This window comes from Molothrus aeneus, chromosome 15, assembly GCF_037042795.1.
Source record: "Molothrus aeneus isolate 106 chromosome 15, BPBGC_Maene_1.0, whole genome shotgun sequence".
NCBI lineage: Eukaryota > Metazoa > Chordata > Aves > Passeriformes > Icteridae > Molothrus > Molothrus aeneus.
This window is the reverse complement of record NC_089660.1, coordinates 7,470,277-7,491,580: the sequence shown is the minus strand read 5'-3', so window position 1 is coordinate 7,491,580 and position 21,304 is coordinate 7,470,277. Positions and strand designations below refer to the sequence as shown.

Sequence of the window (21,304 nt, the reverse complement as noted above, 5' to 3'; positions counted from 1 at the left end):
CTACAACATTTTTGCAATCATCCCACCTCTATTCCACACCAAGCCACAAACACAAACCAGACCCACAGCCAAAAAATGGCAGCAATTAACCCCTTGGGGCTGGAATGTGATGTTACTCACCACCAGTGTAGTCTTAAACAAAACTTCCACTTAACTTTCAAGCCCAGATTTTATTCCAAAGCCTGTGTTTTCTTGTCTGCATTTTGTTGCTATGCTGTTGCCTGCACATTTTGCAGGCATGGTAGATTTTGCCATTCTTCCAAAAATATTCTGCTTCAGTAATATATGACCTGCAGGTTAATATCTGAAATGCTACAATGGGTTGCCATGGAAATGTCAATACTACCCATTTCTCTGCACACATTTAATTGGGATATCCTAGAAAAATACCTGGAAATTTAGTAATTATATTCAAGTCATCTTACAGTGACTCAAAATCAGATTTTACCCTTTTCGTATATTTTACTCCATTGAAGTTGGAGCAGCTTTTTTGGGCTTCCTAGGACATTTAATACCCTTAGCTGGAGACTTTGGGCTGCTTTTTTGTAAACATTTCATAGTTTAACAAGCCTCCAGAGGCTCTGCTTAAAGAAAAACTCAGCAAAAAATACTTCAGCTAGTGAGTAGAATATGAAGTTAACATGTATGCTTTTCAGCCAGCTCTTTAGTCAACAATTTCTTAAGAGGGACCAGGAAAAGGCTACATTGAACTGGCAAAAAGAACAGCCAGTAAGTCTGTGAACAAGGACTCAAGCAGAGATTTAATCTATGGCTTTGGACAATATAATATTTTAAGCTCAGGCCCCTGAAAGATCTGATTCCCCAACCTCAAGAAATACATTTTTTTGATGTATTGAAGAAAGAATCTGCTTTAAAAGCCACACAACAAATAGATACAAGCCCCAAATATCTAGGGTTTGGCATCCCCAGTTTCATTGTGAATAAAATGTAAACGAGAGCTCTGCAAAATGAGATCCAAACTTCTGCCCTGCTCCACAGGGAAAAAGGCATGCACGACTGCAATGTGTTCATTACTATATATAACAGGGTCTCTCTAAAAATGGAAAACCCTAGAAAGAAAGAAACCCAGTATGATGAATGAACTCTGAACACTATGATCTAGCAAAGCTCAATTAGACAAGCAGAATTGCTGCCCACTCAGCAACAACAAAACACAGCTCACAAGAGGTAATTGTCAGTGCTTGCTAATTTCATATATTTTAATAGTCAGGCAAGGGCAGCTTCTCACATCACTGTTTAGATACTGCTGCTACCACTCACACCAGATGCTTTCCCACAAAGTGACCCAGGTTTGCTGGTCTGTGGATGAACAGCATTTCCAAAATGTCATGACTCCCCACATCCAAAGATCCATTGAAAAACCTGCATCACTTAAAACCGCACCAGCCATTTATTCCTAAAATACTTCACAAAAGGAAAAAAAAAAAAAAAAAGATGAGGCAGAAAAAAGAAAAAAAATTGTTTCTATTTTTTAAAATTAAAAAAAAAAAGCCCTGCAGCACCAAGGTAAACCTTCCCTGTCAAGATGCAAGGTGGTTTTTGAAGGAGGTGCAGGAATGGGTGTTTTGGAGGCAGCTGCTTCAGGCACAAAACATTTTATAGTGTCTCTCACTGTTCACAACCTGCAAACACCAACAACTGCAGTATGCCTCCACAAGTACCACAGGAAAAAAGATCTCCTTGACAAGCAAACAGACATGGTCACAAAGTGCACAGATACCTGATGAGATTACAAGTTTAAAAAATTTCTACAGGTGGCAGTTCATAGAAACCACCATTAGGCTTGTCTTTTCAGGTTACTCTTAGACTGAGCATGTCTTATGTGCAACTCACTCTTTGGGTAAAAGAATCCTTCCTCAAATGTTCTGTAAATAATCACTCCAATGTTTACAAAGCTATGATTGTTGAAGCAATGCTAAAATATTAGTGTTACCAGGAAAAAAAACCAACCCATATCTCTTAAAATTGACTGTCTGTAATGACCAAACCCTGCAAAATGGAGCAGAGCCCAGGGAAATGAATTTTGATCCAAGGGCAACTGTCTGGAGCCCAGCAGTGCTACAGAAGGTGATCCTGAGCACCCTGAGGCTCCTGCAGCAGGACAGCAGCGAGGGCTGAGCCACCAGGACCGCTGCTCCCAGCTCCTCCCCTGCTCTGCAGGACTTCTGGGCACCCTTCCTCACACACCCACCAGGCAACGCTGCAAAAGGCTGCTGAGAAACCTCGCCTGAAGAGCTGCCTACCTGTGGAACTGCCAGCTCTGAAGTGGAAATAAAACCCATCCCTAACCCCCTCACCATCCAGATTGTGATTAATAATTTTTCCCCTTGAAAGCAGCACACGTTGACGGGCAGCCGAGCCGTGCCAGATGGTCCAGGCACACACACAGAGCTGGAACAAGGAAGAGACTGCACAAAAACTCAGAGATAAAAGGAAGAAGAAAGATGCATCTCAGGCTTTTAATCAAAGAACCTGCTGACAGATGAAATACACAGAATTTAACCCATTAACAAGAACTGCAGTTTGATGAGCTGAGCAATAATATCACATAGAACATTAGGAACCTGTTGGTCTGCAGGAGATTTCACCTTTTGCACAGGAATGGGACAAGTGGACACCAGAACCAGGTGCCACTCTCTGAGGGTCTCTTTCCAGAAATGCAGCCAGTGGAGCACAGGGCATTGAGGAAAGCAATGCAGTGATTCAATTGCTTGTCTTGGCTCTTTTGGAACACTCAACAGCTTCCAGTTGGTGGCTGCATCCCTTCCAGCAATGAGGCTCAGGTAGCAACAGCTGGCAAGAGACTGTGGCCAGTGAGAGAGGGGACTGCCATTAGCAGGGTGTTGCACTGCTTTAAACCAATTCCCAGACCATGCCTTTGCTCTCACTGCAGTAGTAAAGCTTCGGTAATCAGGATGCAGGTGTGTGCAGGAGTGTTGCAGGGATCAAGAAAACACCTCTATATTAACAAATAGTCATTGTTTGGCTTGAAAATTCATCATGGTCCAAGCCAGTCCTGCTGACAGACCATTTGTAATCTAATATGCAAATTTTAAGTAAAACAACTCCCAAGGTTTATATTCAAATGAGCAAAGACATTTAAATTCAAACTATTACCAGCAAATATGTAATATGGGACTTTATGATCTACACAGTTTGGGACAAAATATTTAGAAAAAAAACAATATAAATCATTTGTAACACAATCATTTAGAAAAAGCAGAGTTTGCACTCATAGTTTGCAGTAACAGTTTCTGTTACTGCTTTATCCCACTTACCCACTGTTTTGAAACAGTGTTTCTGCTCTATGGAAAAGCACAAATTTTCAAGAAGAAATTCATTCACTACTGTTACCAAACTGCAGATCCAAAGCAACTATAATCAAAAACTTTGCTGTTTTCCTCCTGGGCTAAGACATTCTTGCCTTTTAGAATTTCAGGAAAGCACAGGGGAAAAGAACCTTGCACTAGCTGAAAGGAAAGTTAACACTGCTGTTGCTTGTTCTTCAAATGAAAGTTATTTTTACCTAAAAAGTCCAAGCAGCCCCAAGCACTGCTTAGAGAACTCAAAATACAAAAAGCACCAAAAAAAAAAATAATGAAGAGTCACAAATGGTTATGGAAAGTTATTACCCAACACAGGCTTTAGCTCTAAACCAAGGCTGGGCAGACCAGGCACCTCCTTCATACCAACCACCGGCTTACCACAGGTGCACTGCCCACCTCCTGCAGGGTGTAACACATGCTTGGCTAAAGCATAAACATCCAAGAAGCACGAGCTTCCCTGCTCATCCCTGCACTGGCACACACCAGGGGCAGAATCTGCATCCTCCTCTCAGCCTGTCTAAGAAGGCAGAAGTGCTCTGTGTCCTGCAGTCCCCCCAGCAGCAGCACTGGTGGGCAGCAGTGCCTGCCCTGCTCAGCTCCCCCACCACTGCTGGGTCTCACTGACCCACACAGGATCTGTGGCTGCAGGGGGGAGGCAGGACAAGCAGGAGTCCTGGTCTGGCTCTAGGGCAGGGGGGAGAACAGCTTTTAAGGGGAACAGTGCATAATGCAGGGTTTCAATACATTATATAATGCAGAACTCAGCATATACAGAGTCAGCTAAACAAACAGCCCTTCACCTCAGGCAGGGGCTTTTGCTTTGGAGGTGCCCAATGATGTCAGGCTGAAGGACCAGCTCTGGGCACTGAAAGGTTCTCCTTTAAACCAGCATTGACCTCAGGAGCAACACAGGGGTGTAGGGAAGGGTCGTGGCAGCCATGAAAATCAGTGCAGAGTAAGACCAAGCCATTTTTTTGTCATTCTCCATCTGGGCTCACACCACCATAAGTGCAGAGACCCTTCCAGTGCTCCTTCTGCAAGCATCAAGATAACAGCACCACACAGCACTGCTGCTCCGGCCAGCCCATGAGGAGCACATCTCACAGAGCTGACAACAATCAGAACCAGCTGGAATACATCTTTAATCCTTGGACCACTTCACAAGGCCTCACATGTGGCTCTCCTGTTGTGAGAAATGATAGAAATGTAGACGTTTGAAGGATATGCATCTCTCTTGAAGCTCTGGGCTTGTCCATCACTTTCACTTGATGATGTCTTTCAGCCTCATCAAACCACTGCATCATCATCATCATCATGGACAGCAGATGAAATTTATGTCACACTTTTTGTCAGAAAACACTTTAAACTGAAAACACTTATCAGCATTTTCTACTTAGAGCTTATTTTAGTGTTGCCTACCAGATGCTATTTTGTGTATTGTTATTAAACACAGAGTTTGAATCCCATGGTACAAAACAGCAAACACTACATGCTACCCATATTTTTGAATTCTCACTGTCAGAATCCATTTCCTAAACAGAGATACGGGTTGCAGAACACTTTCAGTTTGTCAGGACAGAATATTAAGGTCTTTCTGTGAACAAGTTTCTCCCTCTTTGAGCCTGGCAGGACCCGCTGGATCCTCGCCATCCTCTGCTTTTCTCAGCAGGTTGGACGACACGAACACAGCTTGTAAATAAACAAACCACAACAGGATGACACTTCACAGAAAAACATACCAGTAAATGTGAAATTGCAAAAACCTTGTGGGTGTGCACATGCATTTTCATAAGGCAAACCTCCCCACACGCCTGTGGGCGGCTGCACACCCTCACACATGAGAGCTCTGGCTGGGCTTCTGCAGGCAAAGTCTGACTTCCCAGCTGCTGCTCCAGTGAACTCTGCCCTTCCACAGGGCTTTTACCAGCAAGACATGGGGTCAGCTTGCAGTGAAAACAAGGTTTATGTCACCCTCATCCAAAAGGCAAATATTTTGATCTCTCTTTCCTCCCAGGAGACTGGGAGGCTAAATGCATTAAGGATTGTGAGATCAGTGGATAGTAGAAGGAAGTTCACAAAAATGAACTTTAATGAAATCTGCTGAAAATGTTTTATCTTTATAAGCAAGTGTTGATTAAATGTAAACACAAACAAGTGATTAATCAACCTCAGTTTCACATTGCCCAAAGCTGAATTTAGGATGTGAAAGAAGGATAGAAGGATTAGCTGATACAAGGATGTAAAAAATAAAATGAGTGCTTTCTCAATATTTTCATCAGAGCTGATCACAAAAATTTTACAGGAGTATTCATATGAGAACTGGAAACTTGTTTCATAGGCCAATATCAGCTTTATCTTTTTTTTTATATTTAGCAACTTTTGGTAATATTCAACTCCAGCTATAAGCTGTTCACAGCAATCATTTTGGAGAGCCTTATAGAGCTTGAATTTAGCAGAGGAGCTAAAATGAACTCATCAGTTAAGAATTAAATTAATTTTATTTTTATATTAGCTGTCAATGCAGGCAAATCAGTGATATTTAAACAAGTACAAATAATTAAGTCCTTCACCCTTAATCAATGCATATCTGAATGGAAGTAACTTGCTCCAGTAACTTGCCTCATAACCACAACAGAAACTCATACAGAATAAAAATCCATTTAGCCTAAGTTAGGTACCTGAATCCCACTGAAATCAATTTGATTTGAGTACCTGCTCAAAGCTGAGCCTGCACTGAAGTGTTTCCTCAAAGTCTACACAGATCCCAAGCTGCCTAATGAGAAAGGCAGGGACAAATACAGAAACTGAGCTTCTTCACATGCTATCATTATGTTCCTGTATTCCAGGAAGATAATAATAGTTTAGCAACAGTTTATTACAGCTTGGTGGGGTGTGTGGGAGAGGGAGATGACAGCTCAGTGCCAGGAACCTGTAGTGGAGCTGGGCCAGGTGGCAGCTCTGCTCCAGCTCCAGGCCACCCCACCAGTTTTTACCTCTGTACCAGAGGATTTGTGTTCCTGGTGAAACAAAATAGTGCTGCAGCAACTACAGATTTGATATCATGAAGAAATAATAATGAGAAACTATTTCATGAACGTTCAATAATTCTGGAAGTGATTTAGAGCACCTGGAAAAAGGAGATGTTTAATTAAAAGAAAAATCCTTTGAAGATGCAATATACTTCCCAAAGCACTCCAAAATTCAAGAAAGCACACTGCAAAGGTAGCCCACACAGCTTTGCTGTGGTCCTGATATGCATATGCCTCACCACGCAGCAGTAGCTTCATGAGCACATCCCCATCGAAAAACTGAGCAAAATTATTGATATTGAGAAAAAAATCAACTCAATTCATTTCATAATAATTTTATTTCCAGGCAAAATGAAACTGACAACCCCAGAAGCACTGGGGGGTTTGACTTTTTACCTGACACCATTCTGTGGCCCTGCTAAGGCCACCCACTGAGGAAATCCATGGCAGAAAACTCCATCACCTCTGGAGGAAAATAGGCTATTCCTGGCATTTCCCATCCAGTACCTTGAAGAGCATTGTTCATCAGCCTCCACCTGCTCATCCCACATGATTTACTGCACAACTGTAAAAGTAGAAACCTTTAGCTTTTTCCCCAAAATTACTGCAAATATCTCATTTGCCTAGCAAAGAACTGCCTGATCAGCTGTAATGCAGATGGCTGGGAAGGGTGACATCCCATGGCCTGAGATCATTTTCCCTGGAGATTTGTTTTTCCCATGAGTGCTTAACCTTGCTTCTGAATCAAAAGCTGATTTGCCACTGAATTCTCAATCTTCCTCTTCCCAGAAATCCCCATGAATCTGCACTGTGGAATTCAGAGAAAACCCAGGACAGGAGAGAAAGACAGATGTATTTATCATGCACAGATGATGTAGGAAGGAGACAAAAAATATTGTCATCAGAGTCTTACTGACTGCAAAAGAAGGGAGCAGTAATTAATCAGCAAGAGAGCAAGCTGAGAGGAAATATTGATTGGATTTGGAGAAACTTCAGTTTCCTGAAGAAACTGTTCCCCTGCAAAGGTAACCAGGAAAGTTGTGTAAATTAGAATGGCAGCTGGCCAGCCAGCAGCCAGTCTGAGCCATTTCAGGCAATCCAGAAAAATATACACCAGATGCACGTTGGTTTCTAAAGAGTAATTTAAATACATTAGTAAATCAATGGCATTGACAGTTTGATGGACTATGATGAAGGAGTCTTCCTCTGAAATATCATCTCCAAAACCTGCAAAGCTCTGGCAACTGAGTTGTTACAACTTTATCATACTAATAACTTTCATCTTTTCAAAAAACTTCCAGAGTGGAGCTCTTTCAGCTTAATTTTACATGGATTTCTCCCCTGCTGACTGGCCCCTATCTTTTTAGGGTTCCTAAATGTCAAAGAGTGGAGGGCCAGGAGATGCCAGTGAGAGGACTGAGGACCAGCTCTGCTCTGTCAGTTTGGGTCTGTCAGAAAGAGTCTGGCTACCACTATTGAGTAGAAGCAGTCTTTTTATCTGACTGGCATGTGGTTACTGCTAGGGGATGATTTTACCTCAATGTAAAAATAAAACAAAATAGTTGAAAAATTTACCAAAAGAAGTAATAAAAATAAATGACGGGGTTTGTCCCAGGAAGAACATCAGAGGGTCACATTAAATGATCACATTATTCAGCACCAAGGCACAACTCCTCTGCAGGTCTGACCTCCAGCAACCCCAAGTATTGCCAAGAGAAGAGGTCACAAATCTCCAGCAGAGCTGTGGGTTTGTCCACTCTGTCAGCCCAGAGCTATTCATGATGGGACTTGTGTCAGACTCTGCTTGGCCATTCCAAGGGATTTAATTGGCACTTACAGAAACAAAAACTTTCTGGTTTAAGCACATTTGGAGAGTTACCTTACTGTCTTCATCAGTAATAAACTGTTCTTGGCTAAGGTCATCTTTCATCTGCACAGTAAATAAAACTGTCACTAAAGCTGAGTTTCTGTTTCTCATCAATCATACAATACAATAAAACTCAGAGCACAGTACTTAAACAACATTTTTTAGAGAAAAGGCAAACCTTAAGGAAGTTTTAGTATAATCATTTCCTTTCAGCTGATCAACATAACAGACACAGTAATTTAGGTGGAGAAATGTGATATTAAAGCTTACAAGCCTGATAATCAGATTGCCTTTAGAGGCAAAAATCAAGCTAGCTTTCCAGGCCTCACCACAACCATTAATTAAATACTTAGCACCTCTTCAGTTAACATTCAAAGAACATTTAAGCAAAAACCCAGCAGTTTCAAGAAAAAACAACCCACTCTAGCTTATCTATTTAATTCCAGTTCTATTATGTAGGTAGTTTTACTGCTATCAAGGAACATTTCTCATGTTTGTAAGAAGGAATTCAACTGGAAATATTAAAATATGTTCAACATGATGCTTATTTTTATCTAAAGGAAGATAAATTGTTATATGTATGCAAGCACTAAAAGCAGTTGCCAGAGAAAATAGGATTTATTCTCACCACACCTGCAATATTTCAGCCACTACATGAAAATATTTCTCTTTCTGAAACAATTAGCCTAATTTGTAGTGAGCTCACACAGACTTTCACAGTATTACTCTGCTGAAGATTATTACTTGTCTAAAATATGATTACATTTTTCCAGTACATTAACAAATAGCATTGTTTGAGAGAAGACCAGGCAGAAATGTTACACCCCATGCTCTGCAATTCTCCCAAACCCCAGATAATCCCACACCAGTCAAAACAAATGATTCAGGTTGCCAAAACAAGTAGTTACATTTCCCAATCTTCTGATAACGTTTTACGTAAATGCAGAAGCAAATCTGGCACAGTCTGGAACCAGGGCAGGGCAGATCTCTCCGAGCACATTCCTCTTTCCAAAACCCAGCATGCCAGCAGAGCCTTCGTAACACAATTTGCACACCTTGATCTCTGTAGGGCTTAGGAGGTTGTGGGGCTTGCTTGTTTACAATTTTCAGACAGATGGAATCTCGTTTTTTCTTATTATAATATAAAAGATAGATAACAGTGCATGGAAAATGCTAGAAAAACCCTGCTGTCAGGTCCATCTCACCACATCTGTTGACATAATTTAGAATTTATTTACATGGTGTGGAAAATGCAATTTTATATATATATTTTTTGGTTGTTTTTTGAATACTCACTCCCAAGCAGTCAATGGATCTTTCATTAGTCCTGGCTGCCTTTTGGGGTGTTCAGCTGCCCCCCAGCCTCAGGGACCTTTGTGTCATTTCCTTGCAGCCCCGGGCTGGAGCTCTGCTGGGGGGGGATGCACATTGCCTGGGGGCATGGAGTTCTTCAGCAAACAACCCTCCAAAACAACTGCATTTAGTAGAAAATCCCAAACCCTCGTGCCTTGTGAGGTCCAGCATGGCCACCGCCCGCTGCACACCCAAGACCTTGAAATGGTGGCTGATCCTCTCAACTCCGAGTTCATGGAGTTTTCAATTCCTTCACCTCCTGTTTCACTGAGGAGAGAACAGCTTGTCCTATTTCTTGTGAAAAGAGTGCCAAAGATAGGAATATTTATAAGGAATTTGTATCTATCTATCCAAACCAAAACATTCAAAAATCATGACTCACAATCCCCTCCCAAATCATGGGATTAAATTAACATATCATGGGATTTTAAAAGATGCTGTTTTAAAAATTATGGAATACTTAAATTTTGTTTGTCACGCATTACCTTAAAATATTTACATAGCCAGAAACTATACATTTTTATCAACAGTTAAAAGAACCAGAAGCTTACCTAGGGAAAAAAAATCATCACATATTCATAAGATTCCTGGAGGCTGGACCTTTAAAAATAGTCCAAGTGTTACAATTCATCACATGTAAATTTATGGGATTTGGCAACAATGCACTTGTCTCCAGGGATATTGGAAAGAGGGGGAGTGCTCTTGGTTAACCTTTTTTTTTTTTCTAATAGATACAGCATGCTGAAAGTGCCCTACTAAGTATTTCCTAACTCAGACCATCAATCAGTTTAGAACACTATGGAAACACACAGCAGAGTGTGCTTATCAATGCCCAATCACTAAATATTTTGGTGTTTGTTAACCAAAACTCAGTGCATTCTGGAAAAAGATCAAGTGGAAAATAAAATTACAATTTGTGAAAGCACATCCTGTCCATGCCTTTTGCCTAGAGCAATCAGAGGTGGGAAGCCAGATTTAATAAAAAAAATGTAGAGAACAAACCATTTTCAAGTGGTTGTTCACTTTTTTTATTAAAGACAAAGACAATTTCATGGAAAAAAATTCCCTTTACCCTACAGTTTTTATTTTTACTGACTTTTGGTAACAGTGGGGTTTTTTTCCAAAATAAAAACTAAGTTTCCAAATCAAAAGGTGATGGTGTAGAAGGGAAGATTACTGCCCTCAGCATTCTTTCTTTAGTTTAAAAATTTGAAATATCACAACTATTCCTACCTGTCCCCACACCTGCTGTACCAGACAAGGTCACTGCTACTTCTCAGCCCAGCCTCCCTTTTGCTTTTCAATCCCACAGTGCTGGCTGGTGGCTGTGATTACTTCGTGCCTTTTTACCACAGTTTGGTGGTTTGCCTTTTACTCCAGCCCCGGCACAGGGGAGGTGACAGACACCAAGTCTGGTGGCATCAGGCACGGCGTGTGGCTTTGCTGCCAGGTACAGGCTGCATCTCAGCCACTGCTGACAGAGCCTCCTCCAGCAGGTACCAGGTGCCAGTAACTGGGGCTGATCTACAGTTTGTGCTGTTCTGTGTACCAGACTCCTACTCCTGAGGAATATTTACCATCCAAAACCAAAAATACTGCCATAAGGTGTGAACAACATCAAGTCTCTTTTGTTTAAGAGGAAACACAGCGAGCGGCTGGTATTTCCCAACATGCAATAATTTTATAAACATTCACTAATAGAGCAGCTTCCACCATACCTACCATCCAACCCTTCTGGGACTGTGGCATTCAGACTCCTGCATTACCCAGATCTGCTCTACAGTGAGTACAAAGGCAACAAGAAGAACTCACCAAAGCACTGTGTCAATCCCAAAATTCACAGGTCATTTCCAAAGCGGAGAAAAAAAATTGGTTGAATGATATTGCTTGCTTTCTTTTTAATCCTTGTTCCAACCTGAACAGTGAGAAATTTATATTGTTCATGGGGCCCAAATTTCAGTGCCTCATCCCTGTGGCCCTCTGTTCCTTCCTTCCTATACTTAAAACCCCACTATACTGAAATAAGATAATGCCAGGGTATGAGTGACAAACAACTCTTCAGTTTGGTACACACATTTGGAACAAAAATGTAGCTATTTTGTTGTTTCCACTCAAATGACCCAGTTAATTTCAGTGTTAACATCAGCTGTCAAAACATCCTCTTAGCAGATTTGCATCCCTTATTTATTCAGAAAAAAAGGTGCAATAACCAGGCAGTTATCAGAGAAACAGAAAACACTACACAGAATGGGTGTTTATATTTAATTCTTGCTATTCCATCACTGTCTATCACATACTTAGTACATTATATTCCACACTTGGCAATATATAAATAAGTCCAGAAAGTTTGTGTTCGTGCTGGAGATACCCTTATTTTCCTTTGGGGACTAATGCAGCCCAGTGAAGACACTGTCAATAAAGCCCATGTACCATGCCAGCCTCAGTGTCCTGCTTGCAGCCTTCCAACACAGCCTTTGCAGAGCCAGCACTGCCACCTGTCCCAGCAGCCACAGCCACCTCTGCACTGCTGTCACCCACCATCCCCTTTCTCTGCTCTGGCCCAGGGCTTGGGGACACACACAACTTTATGTTGGCCACCTCTGGAGCCAAGAAAACTCCTCAAGGCAAAGACAGTGCCACCATCCCAGAGATGGTTTTGGCTGCTGCACTGTTTGCTTAGCCCCTAGGAAGTGTTCAACACATTCCCTACTTTTCCTTCCTTGGAGGGAGAGCCCATTTCCACTTTGAAGGATAAAAAGCCAGAGGTAGCAGATGACATTGGCTCCGTGCCTTCAGCTGCACCTCGTCCCAGAACCCGCCTTACCTCTGTACACAGTATCCACGTTCTCACCAGGAAGCTGCTTCCTGGCAGCTGCTCTGCGATAGACCACGTGTGTTCTGCCTCCTCCCTCCTCCTCCTCCAGGGCCCCCCTCTCCAGAGGTTCGATGAAGAACTCGTCCTTGTCCGTGCGGATCATGCCAGCCTGCAGCACAGGGCAGAGATGGAGCACTTTGCATTACTGCACGTACAGCAGGCACTGCCAGCAAACAGTTACAATATGCTTAAGCACACTTTAGTGCTCTCTAGAGAGCAATTAGGATGCAGAGAGGAAACCAGGTGAATTCTTTATTAGAGCAAAACAAAGCATCGTTTTCCCAGCTTGACAAGAAAGGACAAAAGGTACAACTCTGAAGCAAAAGGATTTCTCCTTGAGCCACACAAGCCAAGTATAGGTCTAAGAATCTGTCTAGGAAATCACCCTCTCCATTAAAAAACATCTACAATGGAAGTTACTATGACCTTAGCTATCCATCAGGCCCAGACCACTCCAGTGTTTACTATTTCTGCTAAATAAAGGAGCAGATCAGTGCCATAAGCTGATGTGCACTTCAACGGTCAAAAGTTGTAGAGTCAGCCTTTCTGTCCAGAAGCAAGATAGAAAAATACTGCATCTGACTTTCAGGCAGTTAAGCTTTGTGATTATTTCCCCTGTGACACAAAGCCAACAAAATAACCTTTCAAGAATTAGCTACAACTAGCTGGAGTGTCAGTAGTATATTGTTAAAAAATAACCCAACTTATTCAGACTGGACCAGATACCCTGGTATGAAAATAGAAATTTGCACTTGTACAAAGCACGCCAAAGGAACATCATCCAAGCAATTCTCATTGCATTCAGGGGAAACCCTCTTAAAGAATGAAAACTTTATAAAAGAAAAGGACTTTTTGTCATCTTTATGCAGGTGAAACAACTTGGGTATCTGGATCACCTGGGCTAGTCTCCTCTTGCAGTCCTGCCCAACTGCAGGAGGTCACAGCAGCCAAGGGCTGCTTGCAGAGATGCTTGCCTTGAATCAATTTTTTCTGCATGTTTGCACATCTGTGTTTGAGAACTTCAGCTACTGAACTCTCAGCTTGCAGACAAAGTCTTACTATTAACACGAATTAAATTGGTCCAGATCCAGCCTCCAGAAGCTCCTTCATCACATTCCTTCCCACTCTGCCCAGAGACAATCCTGGAGACACTGCAGTTTATAATTTGTACTGTGACACTCTCCATCTTGCTATCTGAGCTTCTGGGAGCCTAAATCCCCTGTTCAGTGAAGCCTTACCTCAAGCTTCCAGGGGAACCAGTTTGGCTCCTTTGAACCCAGTGTCCTCACTTGAAACAAGCACATCTAAACACACTTATCATATTCCAGCACCAAAGTTCTCATACAGCACATATTTTTCTTCTGTAAACAACAAACTACATTCCTACTGCTATAAATACAGTATGTTCACTGGTTCCCTCCTTGGAAAAATGTCAGGTTCATTTGTCATGTCTTAACTTACATTAGGCAAAATTTCCAGTCCCAGAATTCGTATATCTAATGTATACAAAAACAGATTGGAGAGGAAGGATTAAAGAAGCAAAATTATATCAAAGCAATTTAAGCTGGTGCCATCCTGCCTGTATAGAGGCAACTGAATTTGATATCCTGTTTCTTCTTAACTAATTTAGATTCTACATCAGACACAGAAAAGGTGAGACAGGCTCAGCAGCTCAAGGAAGTCAAGACAACCAAGAAAATAAGTGCTGAACCCAAAGAGACAGCAAGCGATCTTTTACTGTAAAGGGGAATACATGAAAAATTCAGACTTGATGTTACTCTCCTTTTAATTTTATTCTAACTACATAACACACACACACTTCTTCTGGATATTAAATATTATATCCAGAAATTTGGAAATCTTTTTATGATAAATGCACAACTAAACACCAAGAAGGAACAAGCATTTGCAAGTTCAACAGCACAGGGTAAGATGCACACACCATTCTACACCCAGGAGAAATACACTGAGAGCTTAACTGTCATGTGAAAAATATCTGATTTTGGTTTTTGCAAGTGCAAATGCACCATGGTTGTGCACATGTTCTTATATATTTTTGGATACATTAAGCCTAACATTAACTAAGCAGATAATGCCAGACCATAATTTGGAATGCAGACCATAATTCAGGATACAGGGGGAAATGCTGCTGTGCACTGTGTGCAGTAGGGAGTATTGATGGGAGTTTGGAGGAATTTAGGTCTTCTAAGAAAATTTACAGAGAAACAACCTCTGCAATCAGTAGTTGAGCTGATTGGACAGAAGAACAGCTCTTATAGGTGAACTTTAGCTTCCAGGGTATGATGGCCTTTTGGAAATGAAAACTATTGGTCACAGTGAATTCTCCTCTCTGAGAAGATGAAGGTGACACCCTGGGACAGGCTGCAAGACTAACCAGAAAGAGATATTTGAATGCTGGATCCCAAGACATAAAACAGTGCTTAAACACTGACATTTCCTGCAGATCATTGTGCCTGGTATTGGCCCTTTTTCGCGCAGGGAGATTCACATGGCACTGGAAGCTGCCAAAGAGCAGGACAACATCAGGTGCTCTCATTCCCCAGTCTGCTTCCTGGATGGACATGACACCACTCTGCACATCCCCATGGCAGCATCCCCCCTACTTCTGTAGAGGTGTAGGAAGAAAGGAATTTAACCTTCAAACACAGAATCATAGAAACTCCTCAGTTGGAAGGGCCCCCAAGGACCATTAAAGCCCAACTCCTGGCTACATGGCTGAATGTTCTTCTTCTCATTTTAATCTTGGACTACTACTACTACTACTGAAATTTCTCTTTTCTTTTAGTGCTGAGAAAAAACCCTCAATTATTTTTGATCAGAATTATTAGGAAAGAATGTATGTTTAAACTGTAAAATAATTTTATATTTTTGCATACTGCATGTCCTATACAGTCTTTCATTTAGCCAACATATTGTCATGAAATAAAATAAAATAAGAAAGATAAGAATGTCTGTTTCAAACTTTAAGAAGAAAATTCATTTAGATGGAAAAGCAGAGTTCCTACAGCAATCCATAGTTCAAGTCATCTGCCTAATAATATAACCACAACTATAAATGATTCATTAAGAAATATGTGGGGCTCCTGAAAGTCTCCACCACACATTTCCTTACTGCTTTGAGCAAGACATTTAACCTCCTTACTTCCATTTCTCCACCTCTAAACCAGCATAACAGTCTTGCAGGATAATTGCAAGGCCTGATTTGGGGGTTTTTTGGTCAAATGCTTTGAACATGAAAAGCTCAAGATGAATCACTTAATGCATTTTTTTCTGATACTACTCAGAACACCCTCAAAAAGCCACCATGAAAGGGAGATTGCTTTTAGTCATCAACTCAACACCAGTGTTGTGCACAGCCAAGCAAGCAATAGGGCAGCAAACAAGGCAGCAGAGGTTTGCCCACATCCTTCACCCTTCACCAGTCCTGTTCTTTTCCACAGCTGCCATCACCCCTGTGCCAGCCCATCATGCCAAGACCACTGTCAGACAACCACCAAGTTTGTGATGACAACAGAGAGCATTCAGGTTGCTGCAATTTCCTGGAGAATGCCTCTGGATGACTAAGATAGAAATGGTGTATTGTTTGAGCACACCTGTGACTTCCCTTCAACTGGAAGGGCTTCAGAAAATCCCTGCACAGTAATCTTCTGGACATTTACTCCACAAGATGTGAAAACAGATTTAAGCCTTTCAAATGCCCGTTTCCCCAAAAGTTCTGAACAGAATCACAGGAGGTGCTTTCACAAACTAAGAGCTTAAAAGTACCTGCTATTGTAGTGTTTTTCTATCCTATACTGCTCACCACCTATCCCAGGAATGTTGTACTTCCAGGCATTCTGGATTAGCAGTGATCACCCTGCTCTACCATGCTGCAGCCACAGACACTCTGTGCAATCCATAACCAGGCATGGAATTGTGCATCTCCATGAAAGGAAGTCCAATTCTGGAAAAATTGCTAAGCTCTTACCTTTTCCTCTCCTCTTCTGGGACTTTTAACTTGAAACTAAGCTGAATATAGGAATATTGATGATGGCAGCTGGGATTGTGTCCTGTGACTAATGAAAATATAAATTAATAGAAAAAGTGTTTGCCTTTGAAATGCACCAAATTGTAGCAAAGAGCCTACAATATCCCACTATTTCCCAAAGCGGGACATCCCCAGGCCTTCCTTGCAAGGGCTTTTAGATCCCAGCTGCAAATTACTCAAGTCAAGCACTGCTTGGCACTCATTAATATGCATTAAAGACTAGAGCAGAAAACACTAAATCAAAAGGAAACAGCAGTTCAGAGAATCAAAACCTCTGCTAAGGTTAGCAAGGTGGTTATTTAGAAGTGAAAGCCACACAGAAAAAAAATCACATGGAAGACTGAGAATGAATGTCCTGTCTAATTATGACACAAATTACACTGATAAGCCACAAATGAGTCCATTTGTGGATCACATGGAGTTGGGGTCTAGAGTTCCACTCATCTCTTTTGAGGGTAACAGGGCTCCTGTGCATCCCTGGAGAACTCCTCCCAAGGATTTCAGGGACCACAGAATCTACATGTACTGGCAATGGCCACAGCCACACGGGCTTTCTGCTCAGGTTAATGACACCAATCCCATCCCACACGATGGAGTTCTCCTCCCCAGCCCAGGGGACCTGCGAGAGCTTTGCCACCACACCACAGAGCTCAGCAGGTTTCTTCTCCCATCTCCTCAACGTCCCCAGCCCCTCCTGCATTTCTGAAGACATTCTTCAGAAGCCTAATTCGACAGAAAAATTGCCTGGCATATTTAGATCTACAGAAAACTCCAGGTTTTGGAGCTTGAGCTCCTGTGGATAATTAAATATCTCTCTGGCTCTGCACTTGGTGAGCGACTTAATTGTCTCCTCATTGCATTCAGCTCACAGCTCCTGGTTCTGGGCTGTAATGAAGTAACCCATCCAGCGGCTGCTTCAGGACTCCAGAGCCTCAGCCCATCCTGAAACCAGGAGTTTAATTAATGCTCATTTTCTTCCTCATTAGTACAGATTTACAAAGCTTCTCATTGCCATAAAAAGGCAGATTTACATCCCAATCTCCAAACACATGATACAGACAGGAAGATAAAATTAAATGTGAACAAAGCTGAAATTAATATTTTTAAAAATCCATGTAACTGGTTAATTAATTAAATCAGTAACTAGAAAAACAGTATTTCAGAAATTCTTAGAAATAACATTTCTGTAAATAAAGATCTAATTTTTTTGAGTATTTGATTCTGAAAGAGGTAAGCAGCCAAATTACATACCTGCACATGAACAAATCCCAAATACAGTCTTGAAATACAGGCTATTTTCTTGAGACAAAAGCAACTCACAAACTCTCTGATATTTACCCTCAGTGCCTGGGTTATGAGCTTGCACTCCCTGCAATGCCAATGAACACTCCAGATGGAAACTGGCAATATGGGATTCTCCAAACAATCAATTCACAGAGAATCTGAGAAAGACTTGCATTTAAATGTGGAGTTGCCAAAAATACTCTGTAGATAACTTGAAAGGGAAAATATTTATATTTTCAGGACAGGATTTTGGACAAAGTCTCATGCCATGTTTATATCAATGTGCTTTTACCTAAAAACACATTTCTCTACATTTGACCACAGTGGCACTAGCAGAGCAGAGAATTTGCAAGCAAATCCCACATGTTACTTTCATGATCCTTCTCTAGGTGTTAGAGCCACAGGAACATGATTTTTTCAGACAACAACAGATGTGTCCTCCCAACATGAAAGCCATGTACAGAAGTACAGTCTTTGCTCAGTCACAATGGAATGGACCTGGTGCACCAGGAGCTCCAGTGACTGCAGCAAGTTCACCCAGGAAGTCTCCCTGAGGCAGAACTATGACACAGACCTTCCAAACTCATCCCTGCCCACCTGGGATCTCTCTATATTTTCATATTTTCCCTTGTGCAATGTGTTCATTCCCAATCACACAGTACATTGATTCAGGAATAGATGAGTTTGGAATTTTACTTCCATTCAGCTTAATTCATGTAGATAATGCAAAACAAAAAACCCCGAAACCTTATGTCACATTTGCATTTGATTCTTTGAGAACATTCTTCCAACTAGTGAAGCATTGCAGAGGAAGAATTGTTCAGTGCTGCAAATTCACCTTCCTTTACAGTGAAAGGAGGTACTGAAGAAATTGTGGCAAATATTTGGAACATACAGGCACTTACCGTGCTGCATGCTCCTGCTGCCCTCAATCTACATTGATCTATTCAGGCCCAGACTGGATGGGGAAGAAAGTTTCTAACTGATCATATATACTTTTGTTACTGTTAGTATTTTTCAGCGCTTTTTTCAAATTGGTTTGCAGTTAAGTCATGTTATTTTCACATATTCTCAAAAAAAATAAGGGGGTGAGTAATTATTGGTACATATAAGAATTACACAGGCAGAGTGACAGAAAAGCAGTGCCTTCTGGATCACCCTATGGAAGCTGTGTGTCCCTTAGGGCTCCCATTTATTCTCTGCATGGGGGTAAGGTCACATTTTCAGTGCACTTTGAGATCTGCTAATGAATAGCACCATACAGGAATTACTGCTACTGAGAGCTCTTTCATGACAGGCTGCTTTCTACAGTCCTTGTTGCCCAAGGGAGGGTGGGTATCCATCCATTCATGCATCTACAGACTTCCACTGCTACCAAAAATAAAATTTTGTTCCCAGAGCCCAGCTTAGTCACTACACAATCGCAGGTGTGATTGATAACAGCAGGGGGACAAATCTGAGCCAATATAACCTGAAGTTAAGAGAGCTGCATTAGTTTATAGCAGATGGGAATTTGGACCCAAATCCTGCAGTTTTATGGTATAATTCATTTTAGGAACTCAGAAGGGTTTTCTGTGGTTTTTAAGGGACACAATAGTGAGACAGACTGTGTCTCATTCTCAGTGAAGCATCGAGAAAACAGACACAATTAAAATGATTTCACAAAGCAATGCCAGCAGATTTCAAGACAAAGGTCCTGGCCAAAGGGCCTGGCTTTCACCAGTGAGCAATGCTAAAAACATTGCTTTCAACTTCTCTGCCTTTACAAGAAAATTACCAAATTCTCACCTCTGTCACTCAGCACCCGCCCAGGGCCAGCAGCAGCAGCAGACCAGGCACAGCCCCAAGCACTTCCCCCAGTAAATCTCCTGCCTCTGTCCCCCACGACCTGCCCTGTCCTAGCAGCCACTCACCTGTCAATCCTCAGAGAACCCAAGAGATAAATCTCATTTTCAACAAGTTTAGGTAATATACGAACCCAGAACTTTCAGTATTTGCCACAGATACTCCTTTTGCAGAGAACAGCCTGCAAAAGTAGAAAGGGCTCTGAATCAGGCAAATTCAGAGCAGATGTCCCTGCAGCTGCTGTACAGGGAATAGCCTGGCACCTCTGCCAGGTTGGCTTCCACCTTTCAGATACCTCCACCAGCCTCATCTCCAATGAGCCCAGCTGCAAAACTGTTACAATTGTGAAGCTTTTCGGAGACAAGCAATTCCTTTAGCTAAAATAATGCATAAGCAAGAACATTTTGGAAATTCTCTAGGCTTGATGCCCACAGGTATGTGTAATTCTGAGTGGGAAAGAGGTGAGTTATTAAATAGCTGTTAAGAATGAAAATGATAAATGTGGTAGATCTTGCAGACTCAGGGGATTGTAAACTTGATTGCTGTTGTTGCAAGTAGGGAATAGTAATTGCAGTGCCCTGAAACAGAGTTTCTCAACTTTAATCTTTCAGGGAGGAAAAGCATGAATATCAAGTCCATGAATTTGCTAACAGCAAGATTCAAAAAGATTAACTTTCCCAATTTTGACACACAGAACCATTTGAAATAAGGCATTTCTGAGGACACTGACAAAACACATAGTTGAGTCCTACCCTCAGCAATAAAACTTAATTGACATTCTGCAAGAAAACAAGTCCAGCTGGAAAGCTCCTCAGCTCAAACCCTCACAAAATGGGACAGTTACTACACATTTTCTTTTCAAAAATATATTTGCTTAAGGCACAAATCACCACCCACTTAAGTCAATGGGTGTCACATTCATAAGTCTCAAGGTCAGAATTTATAAATGGATTTGTAAATACTAAAGCAGTTTAGTCTCATATTCTATATAAGACAGGCCATAGAGTTTTTATCAAAGCATCACTGCAGCCTCCCAAAACCTGTCTGCAGCAGGGCTGGAACACATCAATTGATGGGTAGGAAACAGAGTCCAGGGCTTTGCTATGGTAAACAAGATAAAAAGTTCCAGATCACAGAAAACTGCAGAAAAAGGTTTACTGTATTAAAATTTTTTTTTAAAGTTTAATATATTAAATTCATGTATTAAATTAATCTGAGTGGAAACCCAGCATTTAAAGTAATTCGAAATTATCTTATAAAAGTCCTGACTCTTCACTTAAGAAGATGTTCTGCAGCAGCACTGCACATCCAGAGGAGCATGTGAACTGCAGAGCAGCAGCTGCAGGGCAGCAGGAGCCAGCCCTGGCCTGGCCATTCCCATCTCCTGCTCCTCCCAGTGCCACCCCACCCACCGTGACACAGCAGCCCCAGTGCCCACACAGCCACACCATGGGCAGGTTCAGGGAGCTCACCCCAAAATCCCCACCCTGGGAAGGCCCCTGGCAGAACCCAGTGCCCCTGGGCTGCAGCCTCTGACATTTGCTACCACAAGGAAAGGCCCTCAGCAGGTAAAAATTCCCAGCTGGGAAAGAGCATCTTATCTCACACACCTCATACTGTTCCATGCAAAAGCTCATAACCCAAAGCCAGCCACAG

General features: G+C 41.8%; 1 protein-coding gene across 1 annotated transcript in view; it reads right to left on the bottom strand.

Annotated features, from left to right (window-relative positions):
• ADAMTS2 (ADAM metallopeptidase with thrombospondin type 1 motif 2) overlaps window positions 1-21,304 on the bottom strand; it is a 167,530-nt gene that overhangs the window by 92,058 nt on the left and 54,168 nt on the right. Inside the window, exon 3 of the mRNA XM_066559933.1 lies at window positions 12,421-12,580. Within this exon, the coding sequence (XP_066416030.1) occupies window positions 12,421-12,580 (160 nt within the window). The remainder of the gene's footprint in view (window positions 1-12,420; window positions 12,581-21,304) is intronic.